This window comes from Marmota marmota, unplaced genomic scaffold (genome assembly GCF_001458135.2).
Source record: "Marmota marmota marmota unplaced genomic scaffold, marMar, whole genome shotgun sequence".
NCBI lineage: Eukaryota > Metazoa > Chordata > Mammalia > Rodentia > Sciuridae > Marmota > Marmota marmota.
In genome coordinates, this window is record NW_025999896.1 from 2,252,900 (window position 1) to 2,274,587 (window position 21,688).

General features: G+C 49.3%; 1 protein-coding gene across 1 annotated transcript in view; it reads left to right on the forward strand.

Moving 5' to 3' along the window:
- Ntn1 (netrin 1) overlaps positions 1-21,688 on the forward strand; it is a 97,957-nt gene that overhangs the window by 23,366 nt on the left and 52,903 nt on the right. The window contains exon 2 of the mRNA XM_015504522.2: positions 8,115-8,303. Within this exon, the coding sequence (XP_015360008.1) occupies positions 8,115-8,303 (189 nt within the window). The remainder of the gene's footprint in view (positions 1-8,114; positions 8,304-21,688) is intronic.

Here is a 21,688-nt window from a genome sequence, read left to right on the forward strand (position 1 = left end):
ACACAGCAGCTGTGCTTCTGCCGAGGAGCCTGGCGCCTCGAAGGGGCTCCATTAATATTTGTTGAATGAAGAAATGAATGAGCCGTTATGCAGAAGTAGGTTCTGGTGGGGGTGTCCTTCCTTGGTGGCCCCCTCTCCTGTCTTGAGAGGCCACTACTTTCCTCCTGAGTTTGCTGAGATCCCTGAGAGTCCCATAGAGCATTCTCCTGTCGTCTGGATTGTCCTGCCCAGTGTGGACAGTTGATTCTTCTTTCACACAATCAAGTTGCCCCATTTGTGGGGACCTTTGCCAATGGCTTTTAAAATTGAACTTGAAACAAGGCAGCCCCAAATTATTTCAGACCCTAGAGCCTTAACTAGAACCCGAAGACTCCACGCATGTCCTCTTAGTAAACAATCTCTTTGACTCACTCGTGGCTGCTCACCGCAGCTTGTATCGGGCCAATTGACATTTCTAGTGACAAGTTCTAGCCACCTTTGTGAGTGGTGGCTTTGGAGTGACAGTGGCAGCAGCGTTAGCCACACCTGGGAACCTGCAAAGATTCTGCCCTACTCCCTGTTAGAACTCCTTGTGTAGTTCCTGGAATATGGTAGGTGCTCAGTACATATGTGTTGACGACACAAATCAATCCACCTGCCATTGGGTTTGCCAATGATAAAGTGAAACCTATAATCTGGGTTTTGATTATTTTATAAATTTATCTATGTTCACGATCACTTCTCTTAGGCCCAGCTCACCGGTAGACACAAAAGGCTGTGGTTTCCAGAAATGCCTGGGCCCATGGTGCCTCAGCCCCTCCCTCTGAGAGTCCAGTGAGGGTGATATCCGGGTGCTGCTGGGAACCAGGTGTGTGGGCTCTGTGGTTGCTCAGCCCAGCCATTTCAGGAGATGCTGAAATCTGGCCTCAGAAGGACACTTACTGGACATGGAACACTTAAAATTTATAAACAAAAGGCAGACGATTTCTAAATAAATAGTGCACCAAATAGAGAGCAAAGTCATAAATAAAAGGAAATACAAGCGACCTCAAACTCTTAAAAATAGCTCTCAAATATTTTTATGACTCTGTACCAATTGTTTAAGGAGAGTTTCTTATGAAACCAGACCTCTGTCCATTGTCCTCTTTGCAGACTGCCCATCATGAACTCTCTTCTCTGCCCACCCCCTGCAGGGCTCTCTCTCCATACAGTGGGTTCTGTTCTGTTTGGTTCCATTGGTCTACACTGGCCTGCAGGCCAGGAGTATTGATGTCACGGGGGAGGAGGGGGGGCTTGGGAGAATGCATCTAGACAGAGCCCCAGGCAACCCCAGCGCAAGTGACATTGGAGCAGTGCTGGCAGAATGTTCCATCTGGGCTCTGACTCTCTTCTCGGGTCCTGTCCTCGTCATCTTCTTCCAAAAGAGCCCAGCAGATGGACATCCCTGTTGGTCCTGATAGTTCTGCTCAAAGCTAGAAATCCTAGATCTTTTATGGATCCTTCTCCCCTTTGAGATGGGAACATCCTGAAGACAGGACTCTGTCTGGCTTGGTGCTGTCACACCATCACTCCAGATGTAATTAGCAAAGTAACCAGTAGGGGAAATAGCACCACAAGTCCCTGCATGTGCCGGGCACGCCCAGCCTGCCCTTGTGCTCTGGAGATGTTGAAATGTGCCTCTAATCATGACAGATCCAGAGGGGAACTTACCCTCTTCCTGGCCAACTGGAAGCCCAACTGGTCTTTGATACTAACTCCCCAGGCTGTGGATGGTGCTTTATATGGGTCGGTTATTTTGGTTAGTTCAGCTATAGACACATTAAGTCCAAAAATTCCCAATATACTGCATAAACAACATGGGGCAGCTTTCCTAAAAGAATTACCCTGGGAGGGAGAGAAGACAGAGATCCTGTGTGCTAAGAGGGCAGAGAGGGGACCCTGGGGCCAAGACCAGGGACAGAACCCTGAACCACATAAATTTCGGGGAGGCAGGACCAGTGTCCCTGAGAGATACGGTCAGGAAATAGTTCAATAGTGTCTGCTGAACACTTTCTGGGCCTGGGGTGGTCTTGGTGGGGCTTGGAGGTTAGTTTATCTGGGTCTTTTGGGGAGGACCAGCATCATCCAGCTAGGGTTTGCAGACTCAGTCTTTGTGCAAAACCTGTTTAGAGTCCTGGGTTGGAATCGATGGCACTTAGATGTGTGTTCTTCCCCCTAAAGCTTCTCAGACTACTTGAATGGACAGAAGTCAAACTGATGAGTTAAAACAGCAAGATGAGTTTAAAGCATCAATTAAAAAAAAAATGTCGCTGGGTGCAGTGGCACATGTCTGTAATCCCAGCCGCTCTGGAAGCTGAGGCAGGAGGATTGTGAGTTCAAAGCCATCCTCAGGAATGGTGAGGTGCTAAGCAACTCAGTGAGACCCTGTCTCCGAATAAAATACAAAATAGGACTGGGTATGTGGTTCAGTGGTCGAGTGTCCCTGAGTTCAATTCCCGGTATCCTAAAACCAAAAAGTATCATCACAAGGTCATGCCTTATCAGGGTCTGGTCTAGGCAGTATATTCTCTGTCTTACCTGTCTGTCTACCTATTTACTTACTTTCCTACCTGCTAATACATCCATCCACCAATCCATCTATCTATTGATCCACCAATTTATTCATCTATCCATCCATGTACCAATCCATCGATCCATCCATCCATTCATCACCCAGTCTGTCCATTCATTGATCCATCACTTCACCCATCCAGCTACCAATCCATCTGTCCATCTGTCCACCCCATCTACCCCCCTGTCTATCTACCACCTCATCCCATTTATCTCTCCATCTTCTCTCTTGGACATTCTTTCTCTTCATTTGTACGACAAAAGTGTATCCAGGCTTGCTTTGTATTAGTGGGTGTCAGAGCAAACACCTTGCCTGTCCTCAGCAAACCAACACAGCTGACAAGCACATTTGTCCCATTTTATCAAAGATGTGTAAATAGGAGGCTTCTCTGGCCCTCCCCCTATCAGAGAGAAGCCCCAGGACAGCTGAGAGTCATCCATCTCTGTTTGCCACACAGCTCACGGCAGTGGGTGGCATGTAGCTAGAGTGCCATGAAAAATGTGTTGGATGGAACTGACCTGAGGGGTGGTGAGGAGCTGGGCGATTGTAGTTTTGTAGAAGAAGACTGAGAAAGGCTTAAGGAATCTTGGTCATAGATTTGTGCTATAGTAGGACTTAGAGGAACTTCTGCTGGGAGAGGACTCTAGGACCCTATTCCTTGGTCCCCTCTCTGTGTCAGAGAGGGTTGGCATGGAGTTGGGAAGGCCCCCTCGCCCACCACCCTATCCCTCCTTACGCCTTATGTCTGAAGTGTAGCCACACCTGGTACATCTTTGATGATCCTTGTGTGATAGCTGGAAGCGAGTCTCTCTGGGTAGCTGGGGGACCCCTTGGCCAGGCAGGACTCTGTCCTGGCCTGTGCTGGTCTTCAGGAGTTTCCCTGCTTCCCCTGCCCCCTTCTCTCCCAGGCTGACCTCAGTTCTTACAAATTTGCCCTTTCCTTCCCGCCTTGAAATCTGATAATGAAACTAATACCCAATATTTTTTGCCTCTGAGAGAAGCAGAAGATAAACAGGAAGGCACGAAGGATTAAGGTATCTCTCCAAGGCAGGAGCTGGGACAGGCCGGGGGGTGGATTGGGTGACACCTCTGGGTAGAGCAGAGGGATCCAGATGTGAGCCGCTTCGCCTGATGCATTTTTCCATTTGTGTAGAGAAAATAAAACAAAGAGAAAAGAAAACAAGCTGTAAAATACTTTGCAGAAGTCTGAGCGCGGGCAATTGTCACTTGAAGTCCCTGACAGCTCCGAGAAGCAGGAGGGAAGGAGGGGGACGCCCTGCTTTTTGAAGTTGGGCCTCAGAGCTCTCTTTTGTGTGACCAGTTGTTTGGGATGAACCTTTTGTTGGTGTGAGGTGTATATAGAAGAGAGATTCCAGCTCTGGCTTCCCCTTAGAAGCTCAGGAAGGACTCAGGGTCCCCAGGAGGGGCTCAGAAGTCCATTGATTCCCCTCAGTGGACAGCTGGAGCCTCCTTTATAGGGGAGGACACAGGATGAAACCAGTCTCCAAAAAGAACCAAAAGATGCCACTCCAAGGCATATAAAAGGCAAAGGAAGTGAGACCTGGTGCTTCTTCCAGATCCCTGGCCCTGGACAGGTGTATCAGGCCCTGGGATTTCTGTGCTTTGTAGGCTAGATCTAGATTCTGGGCTGTGGTCCAGGCCTGCTTGTGACCTCCAGTGATCTGACACTTTGCTCTGGGGGCTGTGGGTCAGCAGCTAGAAAACTGGGGCCCTCCATTCACTGGCTCCATAGTTGGTCACTTCATGTCCTTGAACAGCACCCTGCCCCCCTGATCTAGCTGAGTTAGACCAAAGAAATGATGAATGTACTTTAAGTGTGACCATCCCCCATGGGGAGGGCAGGGTACCAGCGTTCTTTCATTGCACCTGGGTGAACTAAGTTCTTGGGGACCCCAGCTGAGGGACACTTGGGAAAGCTCTTCGGGGTCGGGGGTGTCCTCTGATCTAATCTGACCTCCAGCAGCTTCCACACTTCAGGGTGTAAACTGTCTTAGCACTTCCTCCAAAAGCCATCCTGCGTCTCCTCTTGATAATTGAGTGACCAGTGAGGGAGGGAACGGGGTGGGGGCGGGGGGGCTGACTCTAGGAAGAGCATTTAAAGGAATGCATTATAACATCAGAGAAAAATTAAAGTGGCAATTTAAAAGCAAATCAGGAATAGAAATAACATATGAATAAGAAATGGGCCAAAATATTTGTATCATAGAAATGTTTTTAAAGACAATAGTGAAAGAGCTCTAGACAGTGCGAAGAAAACCCCACCTTATTTGAAAACTGGGCAAATGGCATGAACAGGCAATGTGGGCGCACGCTCAGGAAATATAAATAGACACTCAGAGAAATGCCCAGCCTCCCTCGTAATCAAAGACATGCAGATGAAAATCATGTGTGAGTTTTTTTTTCCCCCCAGACAAATTGGCAAAGATTAAAGAAAAGAAGCATACTTATAACAAATGTGCATTGTCATTTTTCTCAAGGGTGTGGCGACACAAGAGCTGTCACATCCTGCTGTTGGGAGAGTGAGCCAGCACAGTCTTTCTTGACAGCAATTGGGCGATTTGGATCCAAAGTTAAAAACATGTAGAACCCAAATTTTGACTCACAGTTCTGCCTTGAGAAATGTGTTTCAAGGTGGTTCAAGGTGATTACCATTGTGTTCGAAGGTTGTTACCATGGTGCTATTTTTTTTTTTCTTTTTAAATTTTTTTGCAGTTCTAGGGATTAAACCCAGAGCCTTCCACATGCTAAGCAAGTGCTCTACTGCTGAACTGCAACCCAGGCCCTTTTTATTATATTTTTAGACAGGGCTTGCTAAGTGGCTGAGGGTGGCCTTGAACTTGCAATCCTCCTGCCTCAGCCTCCAAAGTCCCTAGGATTATAGACATGAGCCACCATGCCTGGCTCCCTGTGTTATTTATAATAGTGACAAACTGGAAACAGCCTAGCTGTCCAACCCTAGGAAACTCTGCTGTTTTAAATGCATCTATTTTAGATTGCAAGAAATTCCCAACACAGTACCAGGTAACATTTAAAAGTTGTGAAGAATGGCTAGGCATAGTGGTACACTCCTGTAATCCAAGTGGCTCGGTAGGCTGAGGCAGGAGGATCGTGAGTTCAAAGCCAGCCTCAGCAACAGTGAGGCATTGAGCCAACTCAGTGAGACCCTGTCTCTAAATAAAATACAAAACAGGGCTGGGGATGCAGTCAGTGGTTAAGTGCCCCTGGGTTCAATCCCTGGGAACCACCCCCTGCAAAATCTAGAGGTATACAGATATGATCCATCTGTGTTTATAGGGAAAAAAAAAAAAAGTAGCTCCACACTTGAGCCAAAGCTAGTGAAAGTCTGGAAGCAAAAATCCCTAGGTTAACACTGGTTGGTGGAAATAGTAGTATATTTTTCCCTGATTTTGTTTTCCAAGAGTGTGGCATTATACATATATTTCTTTAGGAATTCCATAAAGGTGTGGTTTAGAATGTACTTAACATAAGTCCAGATCTAAGACAGATCAAGTCAAAGAAGGAGCCAGAGTAGTCAGATTCAAGCTGGAGTTATCCCAGAATTTGAAGCCCAAGGAGAGCAGGTATGGGGGGTGGTGGTGAGGAGGGCTCTATGGGAGCCATGCTGGTGCCTGGGCCAGGCTGAGGGGGGGCAGTGGAGATGGGCCTGGAAATGACCCTGAAGTCACGAGACACCTGGAACATGAGAAGGACACAGCCAAACAAAGAGGGGGTGTCCAAGGAGGAAAGGAGCAGCACCTGCAGGCCAGGAGGGGGCAGGTGGGGAGTCCTTGCACATGGCTCACTCTGGAAACTGAACAAGTTGAGCCCAACTGAAGCAGGAAGAGGGAGGGGGCGGGTGAGCAGAGCTGCAGCTGGACGGGAGGCAGGACTGGCTGATTCAGAGCCCTTGAAGGCCATGATAAGTGATTTCAACTTGATCCTGATGGACATCCTCAGATTGGTGCTTAGGAATTCCTGCTCTGGTGACAGTCGTCCCTGGGTAGCCATAGAGAATCCCTGATGTGGAAACCAACATCCACAGATGCTCAAGTGCCGAAAATGAAGTATCTACCCAGAACCTATACATATCTTCCTATATACTTTAAATCATCCCTAGATGACTTATCATACCAAACACAATGTGAACGGTTTGTAAATAGTTGTTATATTATTTGGGGAATAATAATAAAAATAATGAAATAATAATTTCATTATAAAAATAAACATATAAAGTCAGTACATGTTCAGTACAGATGCTGTTTCCCCCCTTAATATTTTGGATCTATAACTTGTTGAATCCCGGGTTATAGGTCCTGCAGATCTGGAGGGTGATTGACTGACTGTACCGTGGTAAAGGTCACCCAGAACCCTCAGCTCAGAACACAGGGCGGTGGGAGGACAGTGTAGAGAGGAGTGAACGAGGGAGGCACTATTACATCCAAGTGGAGACCCCAGGCTTCAAGCTGGGAATATCCGTTTTTAAGTCAGGAGCACAGACGTGGTTAGTGGGGGCAGAAGATGGTCTCAGAGGGCATCAGGGCTGGCGGGGGAAGGGTGCCAAGTCCTGAGTCATGTATAAGGAGTAGGTGGAAGGAAGCAAGCCTGGCTGGGAGGAAGCCAGAGAAAACCAAGCCAAGGGTCCTCTGCAGGGGATCCCAAGCCCAGGGATGGTCAGGCCTCTACAAGATTGGAAGCCCACAGGGTTGATGTTGGGAGGGAAGACAGGGCACTGGGCCCTGGGGTCCTCTAGGGAGTGGGAGCCTGCCAGCGTAGAAGCAGTGTATGAGTATGCTCAGGCTGTGGGGCTTAAACACATTTTTTTCCTCCCAGTTCTGGAGGCCGGAAGTCCAAGGTCAAGGTTGGTTTCACCTAAGGCCTCTCCCCTTGGCTTGCAGGTGGCTGCCTGCTCACATGTCCTTGCCTTCCCGGTACTGGGGATTAAACCCAGGGATACTCTCCTACTGAATTACATCCTTAGCCTTTTTATTTTGAGACAGGGTCTTGCTAATTTGCCCAGGCCGGCCTCGAACTCGTGATCCTCTGAGTTGCTGGGATTACAGTTTGTGCACCACCGTGCATCTCAGCTGGTCCTTCCTTTATGCACATACACCTCTTGAGTCTCTCAAGAGAGAAATTCCCTCTTCTTATAGGAATACCTTGGAGTAGGGCCCCCACCTAAGGGCCTCATTTTAATTCATTCACCTCTTTAAAGTCCCTGTCTTCAAACATAGTCAAATTCTGAGGTACTTGGGGTTAGGACTTGTACACAAGAATTTGGTGGGAGCCTCAGCCCTGGTACCCTGAGGTGTTCAATCATATTGACGGGTGCAAACAAAGGAAGCCCGGGAAGAGCTCCCGGGGCGAGACGCTGCCTCCCGAGATCAGGAGTGGAGATGAAGGGGGCAGTTGGGGGCAATTGGAAACGGAGTCTCTCTGGGTCCCCATGATGTCTGTCTCCGCAGCACCCTTGTTGGCTCACAGTCTCTGCCTGTCTTTCCTGCAGCCTGTAACTGCAACCTGCATGCCCGGCGCTGCCGCTTCAACATGGAGCTCTACAAGCTGTCTGGACGCAAGAGTGGAGGCGTCTGCCTGAACTGCCGCCACAACACCGCTGGCCGCCATTGTCACTACTGCAAGGAGGGCTACTACCGTGACATGGGCAAGCCCATCACCCACCGGAAGGCCTGCAAAGGTAGGCTGCGCTTGGAGGGGGGTGGGTGGGACAGAACTTGACCTCTTTCCTTTCTTTCTCCTTTGTGATTTCTTTTTTTTTTTTTTTCTAGTTTCCATACAGAGGAGTGTAGACTGAGGTCATCACACACACACACACACACACACACACACACACACACACAGCCTCCCTGGTATTTGAAGGTGTAAGCCAAAACAAAGGGGCAATGGAGACATGGCTCAAAGGAGAAGAAAGGAGAAGGTGTGATCCCCTAAGAGGGTGCAGGGCTGGCCCGCTGACGCCTCCCCCTCCTGAGCTCCTCCTCTGCACAGGTGTGCTGCATACCACAGGGACGCGAGTCATGTTCGCCAGGCTTACCTTCGGGACAAAGGACCCTCTTTTCCCAAACCCACGCAGACGCAGACGCAGTTCTTTGGATGTGTGCGCATGGGCCCCCACCCCCTGTCACACACACATAGACACGCACAGTTGCAGAGAGGTTGCAGTTTCAGGATCAGGGTCTCAGAAGGAACATTTAATCCATTTGCAAATAGCTTTACTTCTCAGGACAAAAAAAAAAAAGAGAGAGAGAGAGAGAGAGAGACCGGAGACTCTATTTTCGCTCACTGAAGCAAGCACTAACGTTTTAACTTTCTGCTGTTTGTTTTTCTCCCACCAACAAAAATGAGGCAATGGTCAGATGACTCAGAGAAGCTGATGAAATGCCAGAGAACTGAGTGATGTTGGAGGGTGAGAAGTACCCTCCCCCCACGCTAGCTTTTGGGAATTCCAGGAACCAGGGTTCTTTTGCTCCCAAAGATGGGGCCCAGGGCTAGGCGCGAGCATGGCTTCTCAGGAAGACGTTTATCTCCAAGAGCTCCAGCCAACAGCTCAGCATACACGGGGTCCTGACATAGGCTTGTGTAGACCGTGACAGAAGGTCCCCAAGCCATGGCAGACGTGAGTCCAGTACAGAAACCCTTCTGGGTTTCAGCCTTTGATTGAAGTATCATCTTCGTCACAGGAAATCCACCAGATGTTGGGCACTTGTGTGCAGAACTGACTGCATAATTTGCAGGGCCCAGAGCAAAGTGAAAATACGGGGCCCCTTACTCAAAAATAATTAAGGCTTTCGCAACAGGGGCAGAGGGCTTGACAAAGCATGCATCTTTCTGAGCATGATGCCAGCACTGCTTGTGCAGAAACCTCTTCTCAAAAACAGAAACCCCACCAGGTTCCCAGTTTGTCTCCTCCAGGAGAGAGCCCTTTGATTCCAAATGCACATAGATGAGTAAGGGTGGCTTCCAAGATGAAGCAAGCTGTCTCCAGATCTGTGGACTTAACGGCCTCTGGTGATTGCCAGAAGAAAATTGAGCAGAAAGATAGCTGGGCTGTTTCCATATCAAAAAAGACAACGATTTCAGGTAAGCATCCTCCTGGAGACTTGGAAAAGGGAAGGTGGCCCAGGCGAAGGGACCCTAGAAAGGTCTGCAGTGTCAGGAAGGTATGATCAGGGCAAGACCAGGGAGAGATGGCTGTGGGTTTTCTGAGTGCAGAGTTGGAAGGCATCCAGCTCCTTTGCCTGTGCCCAGTGTTTGTTGTCTCATTTTTACAGAAGAAATTGAGGCCAGGGGTCTTGTAAACAGCTGGCTGACACATAGATTTCTTGGAGATTCAGCCAAGAAGTTTTAACCCATAGCAGCCACTTAGGTGGGCAGCCCTGTGCCCAGGGAAAGGGGGCGCTGCTCATATCCTGGCCTGCTGTTTTCTGCTGTTAGGACAAAAATGCCTGTTCCCTGGAGATGCAGGCAGAAACGAGGCTTGGTCATCTCCACCTTTCCCTCGGTTGCCAAGGGTAGGGAAAACAGCCATGACATTTCTTATCCTCTTACTGCTCAGAGTGAGAGATGCCAGGAAGCCACAAGGTTCAGGTTCATTCTCCAGGGTCTGCCTCTCTGGTGGAAGGGCTACCAACGCTCAGCTTCCTTTGCTGGTTTCTAGGGGGGAACAGAGGCAGGCAGATGAGGGGCTGTCCCTGTTCCTGATTTAAAAAGCTAGGGCTAGCCTAGGTGGCTGTCTGCATTTTCAGTCTGGACAGCAGCTGCCCCGGTCTCGATGGGAACTCTGGGAGAAGAATTCCTGGGAGAAGACAATCACATCCTGCTGAGAAAATGAGGCAGGGTGTCGGGACTCTCAGTGTCTTGATTGGAGAAGAAAGACAATGCTTCAAGGAACCTGCCACCTGATTGGAGAAGAAAGACAATGCTTCAAGGAACCTGCCACCTGATTGGAGAAGAAAGACAATGCTTCAAGGAACCTGCCGCCTGATTGGTGAGGAAAGACAATGCTTCAAGGTTTCTGTCTCTGGATTGGTGAGGAAAAGGATAGCCCAAAGGATCCTCCTTCTTGATTGGTGAAGAAAAAAAATCTGCTGTCTGATTAAGGAGCAAAAATGTGACCAGAAATTTCCAACAACCTAATGAAGACAGCTCTTGAAAGTTCCACATCTGTCCCCTATTCTCTTCCTAACTCATCCTTTTAGGGTATGTGGGAACTTTAAATCTTCAGTTCCTCCAAGGGACATCTCCCACCACAAAGAGACTCAGAGATCTTGGCAGGAACCAATTTTAGGAGAAGTTAAGATGCTTGGGGGGCTGTGTGTACCCCCAAGATTTTCACACAGGGTTTCTTTGTCAATACCTTCCCTTCTTCCATCACCACCACCACCGCCTCCACGGGGGTCTTTCTGCCTTGCTTTCTGAGGGCCACATGATTGAAGAAATGCTTCCTTCCCTGGGAGGAAGCCTACTGGCCTCCAGCATTTTGACAGTTTGCTGTCACAGGCATCCAAACCTTGTAGGTGTGTGTGACACTGGCCTTGGCCCCCTTCTCCTGAGATTGACCTCAGGGAACCCTCAAGTGAAGGCCACACTTCTTCACTTTGGTTCAAATGAATTTCACAGGGGAATTGGGACAACTGGCTCTGGACTCCCAAGTTGGCTTGGGAATGGCGTTGGGGGCCCTCTTTATCCCTGACTTCTCTGGGCCCAAGAGGGACCCAGGCAGGGGGCCGAGGCCACCCATCTACAGGGCTGGTGATTGGCTGACGCAGGACCTTGTTCACTGTAGAGCAGGGGTGGACCCCGACAAGAACAGCTTGGAGCAAGGGCATTTGATTCCACACGTTATTATGCAGTTCCCCCATTTGGGAAGTTTCATAGCAACAAATTTGTTGGGTTCTTTTCTCCCCTCCCCTCGTTGAGAAGCAGAGTGGGGCTGGCAGGGTTGGTGCGTACAAAGGGCCGTAATAAACATGCCCAGGGGACAGGCCTGTGCACTCTCCGGCTATTCAGTGCAATTTCACAGCACGGGCACGGCCTCATTATGGTGCGGGCCGTTGTCCTATACAAAGTCAGATGAGATAAATTTCTCCCCTTTTCTCCACCGAACGGTTTGTGAATGATACTCGTCCTGGAATCTTTCAAAAGATAGGAGGTTTTGTTTACCATTTGTCTCTCTTTATGGACTTGGGAGCGCTTTCTTTTTTTTTTTAAAGTCCGCAAAGAAGACGTTTGCTCTTGGACCATTTCAGCAGCGCCTCCATTGATAACGATATTAATTTATCATCTTCCCAAACCCTGTGTGATGGATAAAGACATTCCGAGAGTCTCCCGTGAACGGAATCGCGATGAGCATTAAGAAATTAACCACCGCAGCCAGCGTCTCCTAACAAAAGGCTCTCGTTCCATCTCACTGAGCAGCCTGTTGGGTCGCCCCTTGCCCTGCCCACCCCCCCTCCAGTCTGCAGCCAATGGGGCTGAATTGCAGGCTGCTGAGAAGGTGCCCGAGCCCAAAGAAGATGCATGCAGTCATTAGGGCAAAAGCATGGGACAGTCCCCGCTGTCTTTGCCAGGCATGCTTGGGGTGGAGACGTGAGCCCCTCAGTCAGGCTCCCTTGGGCTCCCTGGGCCACCTCCTATGTCTCCCTCATTCTGGATTCTTGACCTTCACTTCATGTGTGCCTCAGTTCTTACCCTTGGTTGTACAGGGGAATCAGCCGGGAGAGACATAAAAATACTGCAGCCTGGGTTCCGCCCCAGAGATTCTGCTTTAATTACTGGGTCCAGATGAGGCTTGGGCATTGGGAATTGCCTCCTCGGGTGATTCTTATGTGTAGCCAAGGCTGAGACCCACAGAGGTGGAGAAATGGAGGAGAATAAGAAATGAGGATGGTGGTTTGCTTTTGGCAGTGTGGATTCAAGGAAGGCTCACAGGTGGCTTAGACTCCCGAATTTTTTTCTTTGAGAGAATGTCAATATTTTTATGAGTCCCTTGATGAAAACTGGGTGGGGGGGGCATTTAAATTTAAAATTAAACTTTTTTTTTTTTTTTTTTAAAGACAGGGTCTTAGTCTTATTATGTTGCCCAGACTGGCCTTAAATTCTTGGGCCTAAGCAAAGCTCCTGCCTCAGCTTCCTGTAGCTGGGATTGCAGGTATGCCTCACCGTACCCAGCTTCCTGCCTTTAAGTTTTTTAAATCTTGCTTGACAAGACTGGTGAAGCCTAGCTGGGAATGGTGGCACACAGCTATAATCCCAGTGACTCTGGAGATCGAAGCAGGAGGATCACAAGTTCAAGGCCAGCATCTGCAGCTTAGGGTCTCACTAAGTTGCTTAGGACCTCACTATCTCAAAATAAAATTTTAGAAAGGGCTGGGAATGTCGCTCAGTGGTTCAGCACCCCTAATATCACAATATCTAGATCAAGACATGGGATCACAGGCCAAGAGCGTATACATGTGTGATCATGTGTGTGCACATGTGTATACCAGCTTGTATATTTAGATCTGATCATTGGAAGTTTTAGTCTCAGCATAGCTAAGTACCTGGGAACCCCACCCCTCTGGACCTTCCTAAAGCATTGTCCCCCTTTACAAAACCCTCAGGAGCCAGCTTTCATTTTGTGGGTCCCTTATCACAGTTCTGTTTCCTGTTGTGTTTTTGTGGGGTGCAGAGAAAAGGGTTGGTCATCTGAGGCAGGAAGGTCGTCGGTAGCTAGAGCAGCTCCAGCTTTGACAGCACAGAACCCAACCCAAGGAGTGGCATTCATGTGACAAGGTAAGGCCAGCACCTGCCATGAGAGAAAAGTGACGCCTGCCTCGGATCCTACAGTTGGGAGAGAAAAATGCCCAGTGGAAGATCTCACCCCAGCTGTGACCGGTGTTGGCACACACTTTTTCTCTGTTCCCTGGGGGATGTGAGAGTCAAAGCCCCTTTTTACAGATTTGGTTAATGTTCAGAATCTGTGGGGCATCGAACTAGTCATGTGACCTTCTTAGACCTCAGTTGTCTTTGTGGAATCGTATTCAGGTTTCTGGTCCCTGGGTCCCTCCCAGCTTTGACTTCTCCGGTTCCATGTTCTGCTCTTAAAAGATTCAAAATCATATGGGTCTTTTCTACAACAGGGTTATCCCTTCTAGCAGTGAAACTTATGATCTAGGGATGGAGCGGATGGAACCAGTCAGGTGGAGGTTGCTTTGTTCCAAGGTCTTTACAGATGAAGGATGTCCCTGATTCTGTGACTCATTGCACTTGTGCTAAAACAGGTCCTCTGGGCCCAGCCCTGCAGTTCATTTCCTGGGCATCTCTATTGTGTTCACCTCCCTGGGTGTGAGTCCTTATCTCGTAGGCCCACTCTGAGTTTCTACGTGACATTCCTGGAGGATCCCCAGGGGTCCCCAGAGCTTGAGCAGAAAAGACCTTTGACCTTGGATCTCCCCTAGTTCCTGGAGTTTCTGGGCTTGGCAGTCAATAGTGTTGAGGACATTTTACTTGGGAAATAGTGTCTTTTGGGCTTTTGCCACCAGGAAAGCACCAGGTGGGGCCCATCAGATGGGCTCAGGGTGGAAAGCTTTTAATAGCATTGAACTTGGAATTATCCAGATCAGGGTTCAAGTTCTACCTTGGTTTATTCATCTGAAAATGGGGATAGTAACCGTCCCTTCTCCCTCCTAGTGTTATGATGCAGATTTATTGGGGTGCTATAGTCTCGCACAAAGTATCTGCTCCACCCATGTTAACTGTTAGGATTAAATGTTCAAATCAAAGAAAAGGGAGATGTGAGAACCTTCCACGAAGTCAGAGTACACACAAGGTGTAGAGGATTCTTTCGGCTCTCCAACTTTCTTATTCTTTCCTAGGGCAGAGAGGGGCTTGGGAGAACAGACTCCCCTTCTACAAGGGCTCAGTCCCTGTGTGGACTTTGTGGCCAATTCTCACAGGACTGGGCAGGGCCCCAAGGATTTGCCCTAATGCTGTTGCACATGCTTTGGGAACAAAATTGATAAAGGAATCAAGCCACAGAGATGTGGCCAGCAGCTGCTTGTGGAACCCCGAGCAGAGGTGAGGACAGGCTGTGCATGTCCAAATGGGGTTCTGAGACCAGACGGCATGCAAGGGCATCCTGACCACACCGGGCTAGCAGTTGATGCAGGGAGGGACTGTCCTTCCCTGTCCTGCCACACAGATCAGGTACTCTGGCTGTTTCCAGCCCCTGCCTTCCACCTCTAGCCTGTGTGTGCAGTCTCTCTCTCTCTCTCTCTCTCTCTCTCTCTCTCTCTCTCTCTCTCTCTCTCTCNNNCTCTCTCTCTCTCTCTCTCTCTCTCTCTCTCTCTCTCTCTCTCTCTCTCTCTCTCTCTCGGAACCATTTGCAGGACCTGTGCTTTTTGCCTCAGCTATAGAACAGGTGCAGGGAGACTATGGTTAACTAGATCAGGGAGGGTCAAATAACTCATCTTGGGATTAGGGGGCTCCCCTCCCCCCTGCATTTCCTGCCTTCTGCACCTTGATCTGAAAGTGGCAGGGGAAAGGCTCCGGGCGCAACTTGAGACATTTATTCTTTTGTGCCTCGTTAGCCACTGCTGAGGGAGAGGGACTTCTCGCTGCGGAGGAGCTTGACACAGACAGCTGAAGTGAAGTTTGGGGATTATCTGTGGATTTCAGTGATCCTCGCTCCTCTCATTAGCATGGGGAATTTCAGAGTGGAGACTGGGGCCTCGTTGACCTAGGATGTGAGGGGGATTATCATTCCTCTGCCTCCTCATTCTTCTCTCCAGATGCTCAGGGTAAACGCAAGGGCCTTTCCCTGTGGAAAAGGCGGCAGCTTAGCTCTGAGTTAGATTCAGATGGTTAGGGAGACTGTTCATTGACTCCTCAAGTGTTTACTGAGTACCTACTGCATGTCAGGCACCAAGAGTGGTGGCGGCGACCAGGACAGACTCAGTCCCTGGGAGCTCACTTTCTGGTGGGGTGGGGGTGGGGTTGGCAATCACAAAGGAGAAAAGAGAAGGTAATTTTAGAATGTGGTGAGTTATATATGGAGGAAACCGAGAGGAAAGAGAAAAGTAGTAGGGCAAAGCTGCTTTACAAGATGACCTGGCCCGGGGTCTCTGAGGACAAGGTGTTTACGAGGAGCCCTGGCCTAGGAGGAGAACACAGTCCAAAAAGGAAACCAAGGGAAGAGCTTCCCAGGTAGTCCCAAAGTCTGGGAGCAGAAAGAGTTTGGTGGGCTCTTGGTCAGTAGGGAAGGGAGGCCATGCTGGGCAGGGTCCGCTCATCAGAGTCTAGGGAAGAGCAGCGGGGTCTCATATGAAGAGTGTTGGAAGCCGTCGTGAACTAAAATTGATTTCTATGCATGTATGAGTTTTCGGGGATGAACCTAACTACTGTGTATAAAACCATAGCTCTTAAAAAAAAAAAAAAAAAAGCATTGGAAGCCACTGGACCCATTGCCCCAAACTGGGATGAATAGAAAAGCAAAATGGGATGTGTCCATACCAAGGGATGCTACTTGGAAATGAAAAGGAACTATCCATTCACAGGACACTATGGATGAATCTCAAGTGCATTTGACATTTTAAGGGTGACTTAAGGCATATATCTGACTTTCCTTTTAAGAAGTACCTTCTGTAAGACAAGCCACAGATGGGGAGAAAAATACTTGCACATCTCATATCCAATGAAGAATATGAATCCAGAATAGGTAAAGAACTCTAGAAACAACAGGAAAGCATAAATAAATAAATAAATAAAAATGGAAAAAATATTCAAACACACCCAGATGAATGGATGGCAGATAAATAGATGGTTTCTGAAGTCGTTAAGGGAATGCAAATTAGAGACACAAAGAGAGAATATTCTGTGAAAATTAAAAGTACTAGCAACTCCAAGCGTTTGGCAAGAACAAGAAACAATTGAAACTCTAATTGCTGGTGGGAATTCAAAACGGCAGTTTTATAAAGCTGAACATCAATCTGTAGTCATGCCCGCCGATCCCATTCCTAGGAAATAATCCAAGAGAAATGAAAACGTAGACTCACATAAAAACCTGTACACGGATGTTTATAACAGCATTATTCATAATGAATTGCCCCAAACTGGAAGCAACCCCAGTGCACTTTGATGGCTGAATAGAAAAGAGAAATGGGAAGTGTTCGTATCCAGGGATGCTACTTGGAAATGAAAAGGAACTATCAATTCACACGACACTATGGATGAATCTCAAATGCATTTGACAAAGGTCGGTCTCAACAGATTTCCTACACGTAGACCTTGTCAATATTATATAAATACAGAATACCCAGCCTCAGGTATTTTGTTATAGCAACGGAAAATGGACTAATACAGATTTTCTGTTACTTTCTTTGGGCCTCTTTGTTTCCATTTCCCATTCATCGATAGCTCTGAATTCAGAGAGAGAGAGAGAGAGCAAACAGTCCCTCCAGGTCAACATCTGCTCCCCCTTCCCTGGCCCCTTTGAACCCCCCCACCCCATTGCTCTGCCTTTCCCATGTGTTCCCCATACATTACTTTAGGCCCCTCCTTTCCAGATGCCCCGACAGCCTTGGCCAGCTCTTGGTTGCCCACATTTCACACCTTCTTTGGGAGAATGGAGAAGAAATATGTGCTGAAATACCCCTTTGTGGCTGATGTCTGTCCTCTGTTCAATGCCACCTCTGCATGTGTGTGTGTGTGTGTGTGTGTGTGAGAGAGAGAGAGAGAGAGAGAGACAGACAGACAGACAGACAGACAGACACCAGACTTCCTCCAAGAGGCCCAAGTTGTGCACAAGAGGTACAAGGACATAGGAAGCTTCCAGCTCCTGGTTTTCTCTGGTGATGCTGACCCTCTCTTCATCATTGATCGTTCTCTCTCCCCCAGCAAAAGTGACATCTTCGACACGGTACCTTCCACAGGGTAGCCCAGGCTGATGAGTCAGTGGCAGAACAGGAGTTCAAGGATTGGCCTGGGGAGTCCTAGGGAAGAAGAGGCTTGTCTGAGGCTTAGCACAGTCTTCCATAACTAAGTGCTGAGGACCTGGTGACTTAAACATCGGAGATTGGTTCTCTCGAAGTTCTGGGGTCTGAACGTCCAAGGTCAAGATGCCAACTGGGCTGGTTCCTTCTGAGGGCTGTGAGAGAAGGATATCTGCCCCAGGCTTCTCTCTGTGGCTCGTAGATGGCCATCTTCTTCCTTCCTCTGGATCTGTATCCCAACACCCTCTTTTAAAAAAAAATATTTATTCATTTAGTTTTAGGTGGACACAATATCTTCATTTTATTTTTATGCGGTGCTGAGGATCGAACCCAGTGCCTCACATGTGCCAGGCGAATGCTCTACCTCTGAGCCACAACCACAGACCCCCAACACCCTCTGTTTTGAGGACACCAGTCATGTTTGATGAGGGCCCATTCTCATGGTCTTGATTATCTTTCTAAAGACCCTGGGCTGGTCAGCTTTCCATCCCTGTGACCAAACTATACAACAAGAGCAATTTAAAGGAGGAAAGATTTATTTGGGCTCACAGTTTGAGGAGTCAGTCCATGGTTGGTCAGCTCCACTGCTTTGGGCCAGAGGTAAGGCCGAGCATCATGGCAGAAGGGGTGGCAGAGGACAGCTGCTCAGCTCCTGGTAACTCAGAAGCAGAGAGAGAGAGGTGTTGGGGGTGGGAGGGAGCACTGGAGAGAAGAGGTACTCTTCCAGGGCACGCCCTCCGTGGCCTGCTTCCTCCAACTGGGTCCTACCTGCTGGTGGGCCTTTCTGCTACCAATGGATTAATCCACTGAGATCAGAGCCCTCATGACCACTCTCTCCCCACCCGACACACATGATTTGTTGGGGGACGTTCTAAATCCCAAACCCTAGCAGCCCTGTGTGCAAAGCATATCCCATTCATAGGTAAGAGGGGTTAGGACTTCAGCTTCTGGGGGTTGGGGTGTGGATTCAGCCTCTAACATGATACTGGCCAAAAGCTGTCTTGCAGGACTGGCTGGAGGCCTGGAATGATGTCCGAGGAGTCGGTTTGTCTCCCCAGCTCCAGAGGGACTGGTGCTGAGCCTGCTCCTTTCTCCTCCAAAAGGATGCACTATATTGCTGCCATAGGAGGGTCCAGCCTGATCCCAAGAGCCCCTGGGGCCAGGATCCTCAGTAAAAATAGCCAGATCTCCTGATGGGAGTCCACAATGGACTTTGAACTCTGAGGACCTAAGGGAATCTCTATCTGATGGAGCTTTGAGGATCCAGGAGGCACTAACCCAGGGTAACTGTCAGGGCAGGAGTAGGCCTGGGTCACCTGTTGCCCATCTGAAACCATTTAGGTCCCCAAATTGTGTGTCCCTGTCTGATGACTCCGAGCAAGGACAGCCTGGGTTCTCAGCTTCACTGGGAGGCTCTGCAGCCGGCCGAGTTTGTGGGAAATCCGATCCCACCAAGTTCTCAGGAACCTGGGCTTCCTTCTGGGCTCACCTTTCTCATTATGGAAAAAAAAAAAACCCTCTGGTAGATCATTTCCCATGACCAGGTGCTGCCTGCCCCATGGAGACAGGGTGACCTGCTATGGAAAGGATTGACTTCCTCCTGGAAAAACAGTGGCCAACTTCTAGGGAAATGAGAGTCCCCAGATGAGCTTCCTGTGGCAGGCGGTGTTGTGACCTGTACCTTGTTCTCAGAAGAATCAGCAATGCTCTCTATTTATCCTCCTCACCAGAGCTCCCTACAGAGGAAAAGATCTCCATTTACCTCACTTCTATGCTGACCTGGACCCAATTTGAGTGGCCTTAGGGACCCTCATGACTTCTCCTCCCTGTCCACCTTCAGTCCACTGTCTTGGTCAGGTAGATGTCCCATGCCTGCTGGACAAACTGTCTTTGCCCAGAGCATTGTGNCCCCCCCCCCCGTTCACTCCACCCCTCTGCCCTCTGCCTTCTGCCCTCTTGAGGCTCTGTGTGACTCTGTGTGTGTATCTGTGGGTGAGCTTGTAGGAATCTGTGTGTTTGTGTCTGAGATATGTGTGTGTGTGTGTGTGTGTGTGTGTTTCCATTTCTAGGAGGAGAGACCACAACAAGAATGCTTCGACTCTCTTCCTAAGGCCAAGTCCTGGGGCTCCACTGGGCTCAGAATCTCTTCCTTTGACATTGACGGTCAGATGTCTCTTTTCCCAGCTATAGAAGAACACACCATGGGGACATTGTCATCTGTCCACTCTCCCCATACTTTGAAAAATCACCCTTCTTTGCACAGAGGGTGCAATTCGGGCCATCCCGATTCCTGGGCATTTTGGGAAAGTGTGTTTGGCTTTGGGGCGACAAATTCAACCAGAGAGCAATACAGGTCTCTATTAGGATTGCATTTGGTTGCAAGTAACAGAAAGCCCGCTCCTATTGGATGAAATAGATCAGAGCTTATTTCTCCTGGAAGAACAAGAAGTGCAGAGGGGACATCCAGAGAGGGTAAGGTGCCTGAGTGGTCCCCCCTCAGAGATCCAGGCCATTTCCATCTCTGCACAGCCTTGTGTCTCCTGTGACTTCCTCGCCAGCCTGTGGTCTCCTCGCTGTACAGCCGTGCCAGTTTCACAGAGCTGTTGTAGGGACCTGAGGAGACAGGGTGTGTGAGAGCATGGATGTTCAGTGGTGGGCTGCAGGAGCCCCAGTGGGGTGCTATTGCTGGAGGGAGGGATGTTCTGTCATGGACAGAATGAAGCCTGGTGATAGAGGAAAAGATCTCCATTTACCTCACTTCTATGCTGACCTGGACCCAATTTGAGTGGCCTTAGGGACCCTCATGACTTCTCCTCCTAGAACAATGATATGGGTGTGGAAGCATAACCAGCCTGCTGTCTCAGACCAGACAGAGTCTTTGCAGAATCTTGGGAGGGAGAAAGATCTGGAAAGCCAGCAGCCAGCATCAGCTCGTGTTTCATCAAACAACGACGGACCGTTGGGAAGTGCCGGCTGCCCAGAGCAGACACAGAGCCGCCTGCCTCTGCTGAGGATGGCCCCGGGCTGCAGCAGACCTCAGCTGGTGCCTGGTCCCTTCCAGGCAGCAGGGCAGGCCACCAGCTGTGCGAGGCCACGGATGAGAACAGGGCACGGTCCTCTGTGGCCTCCATCCAGCTTCCACCAAGACAGAGATGACCCGGGCCATGGTGGTGCCCGTGTGTGACTTGGCTCTTCAGCAATAGAGCAACCTTTTGTGACCTTTCTTGGGCCAAGTTCGAGGATCTAAAATGTACTGGCACACAGCTGTATTCCATCAGCACCGAGCGGAATAGGTCTTGGCGTGAATTTGAGGATTACCAGCAGCCTCGTGGAGTGGGCCAAGGGAGGTCAGCTGGCATGAGCCCCTGTAGTCCCCATCTGCCAGGTGCCCACGCCCACATCAGGGGTTTGAGATTAGGGGACCATGTGCTATGGCCCCCCCAACATTCACATGGCCAACTTAGAAATGAGCCCATGCAGTCACCCCATCCTTCATGGGGATGGACTTAAGAGGCTGTAGGGGAAAGTCAAAGGCCCCCTCCCACCAGCCCTTCCCCACCAGCATCATGGTCACCATGCCCCCATGGGCTGTTAATCTGGGTCTTTTTTTATATAACTTAATTAAAAACAAATAATAGAGTATGAATTTGAATTTAGGGTCGATGTCAGAAGACAATGTCCTGATGAGATGGGACTGGTCCCAGCACCTCCCGTGGATCCTGTGCTGTGAGGAGCCAGCAGGTCCACCGTCCTTCAGGCCTTTGCCCTCCTCTGTCTTGACCGGGGCACCCTGTCAGCTCCCTCACCCCGGTGCTTCTGGAAGCTTTTCCATATCTGAACACAACTGCAGTAACGAGTGCCTTACCTTCTCCTTTCTGCTTCCTCGGCTTCCTTCTTCCCTCCCCCACTGACCACTAATTCGCCCCACTGACCACTCCTGGGCCGAGGCCCCCTGGGAGAGGCTGTGTTTTCATCTGCAGAGTCGCACCCTCACACTGAGCTGGGATCCCTTTAGCTCTTGAAGGATCTCTGTTCTCACTTATTTTCCTGGATATATTTATTCCCTTGGGGACAGAAGCACACAGCAGCTTGT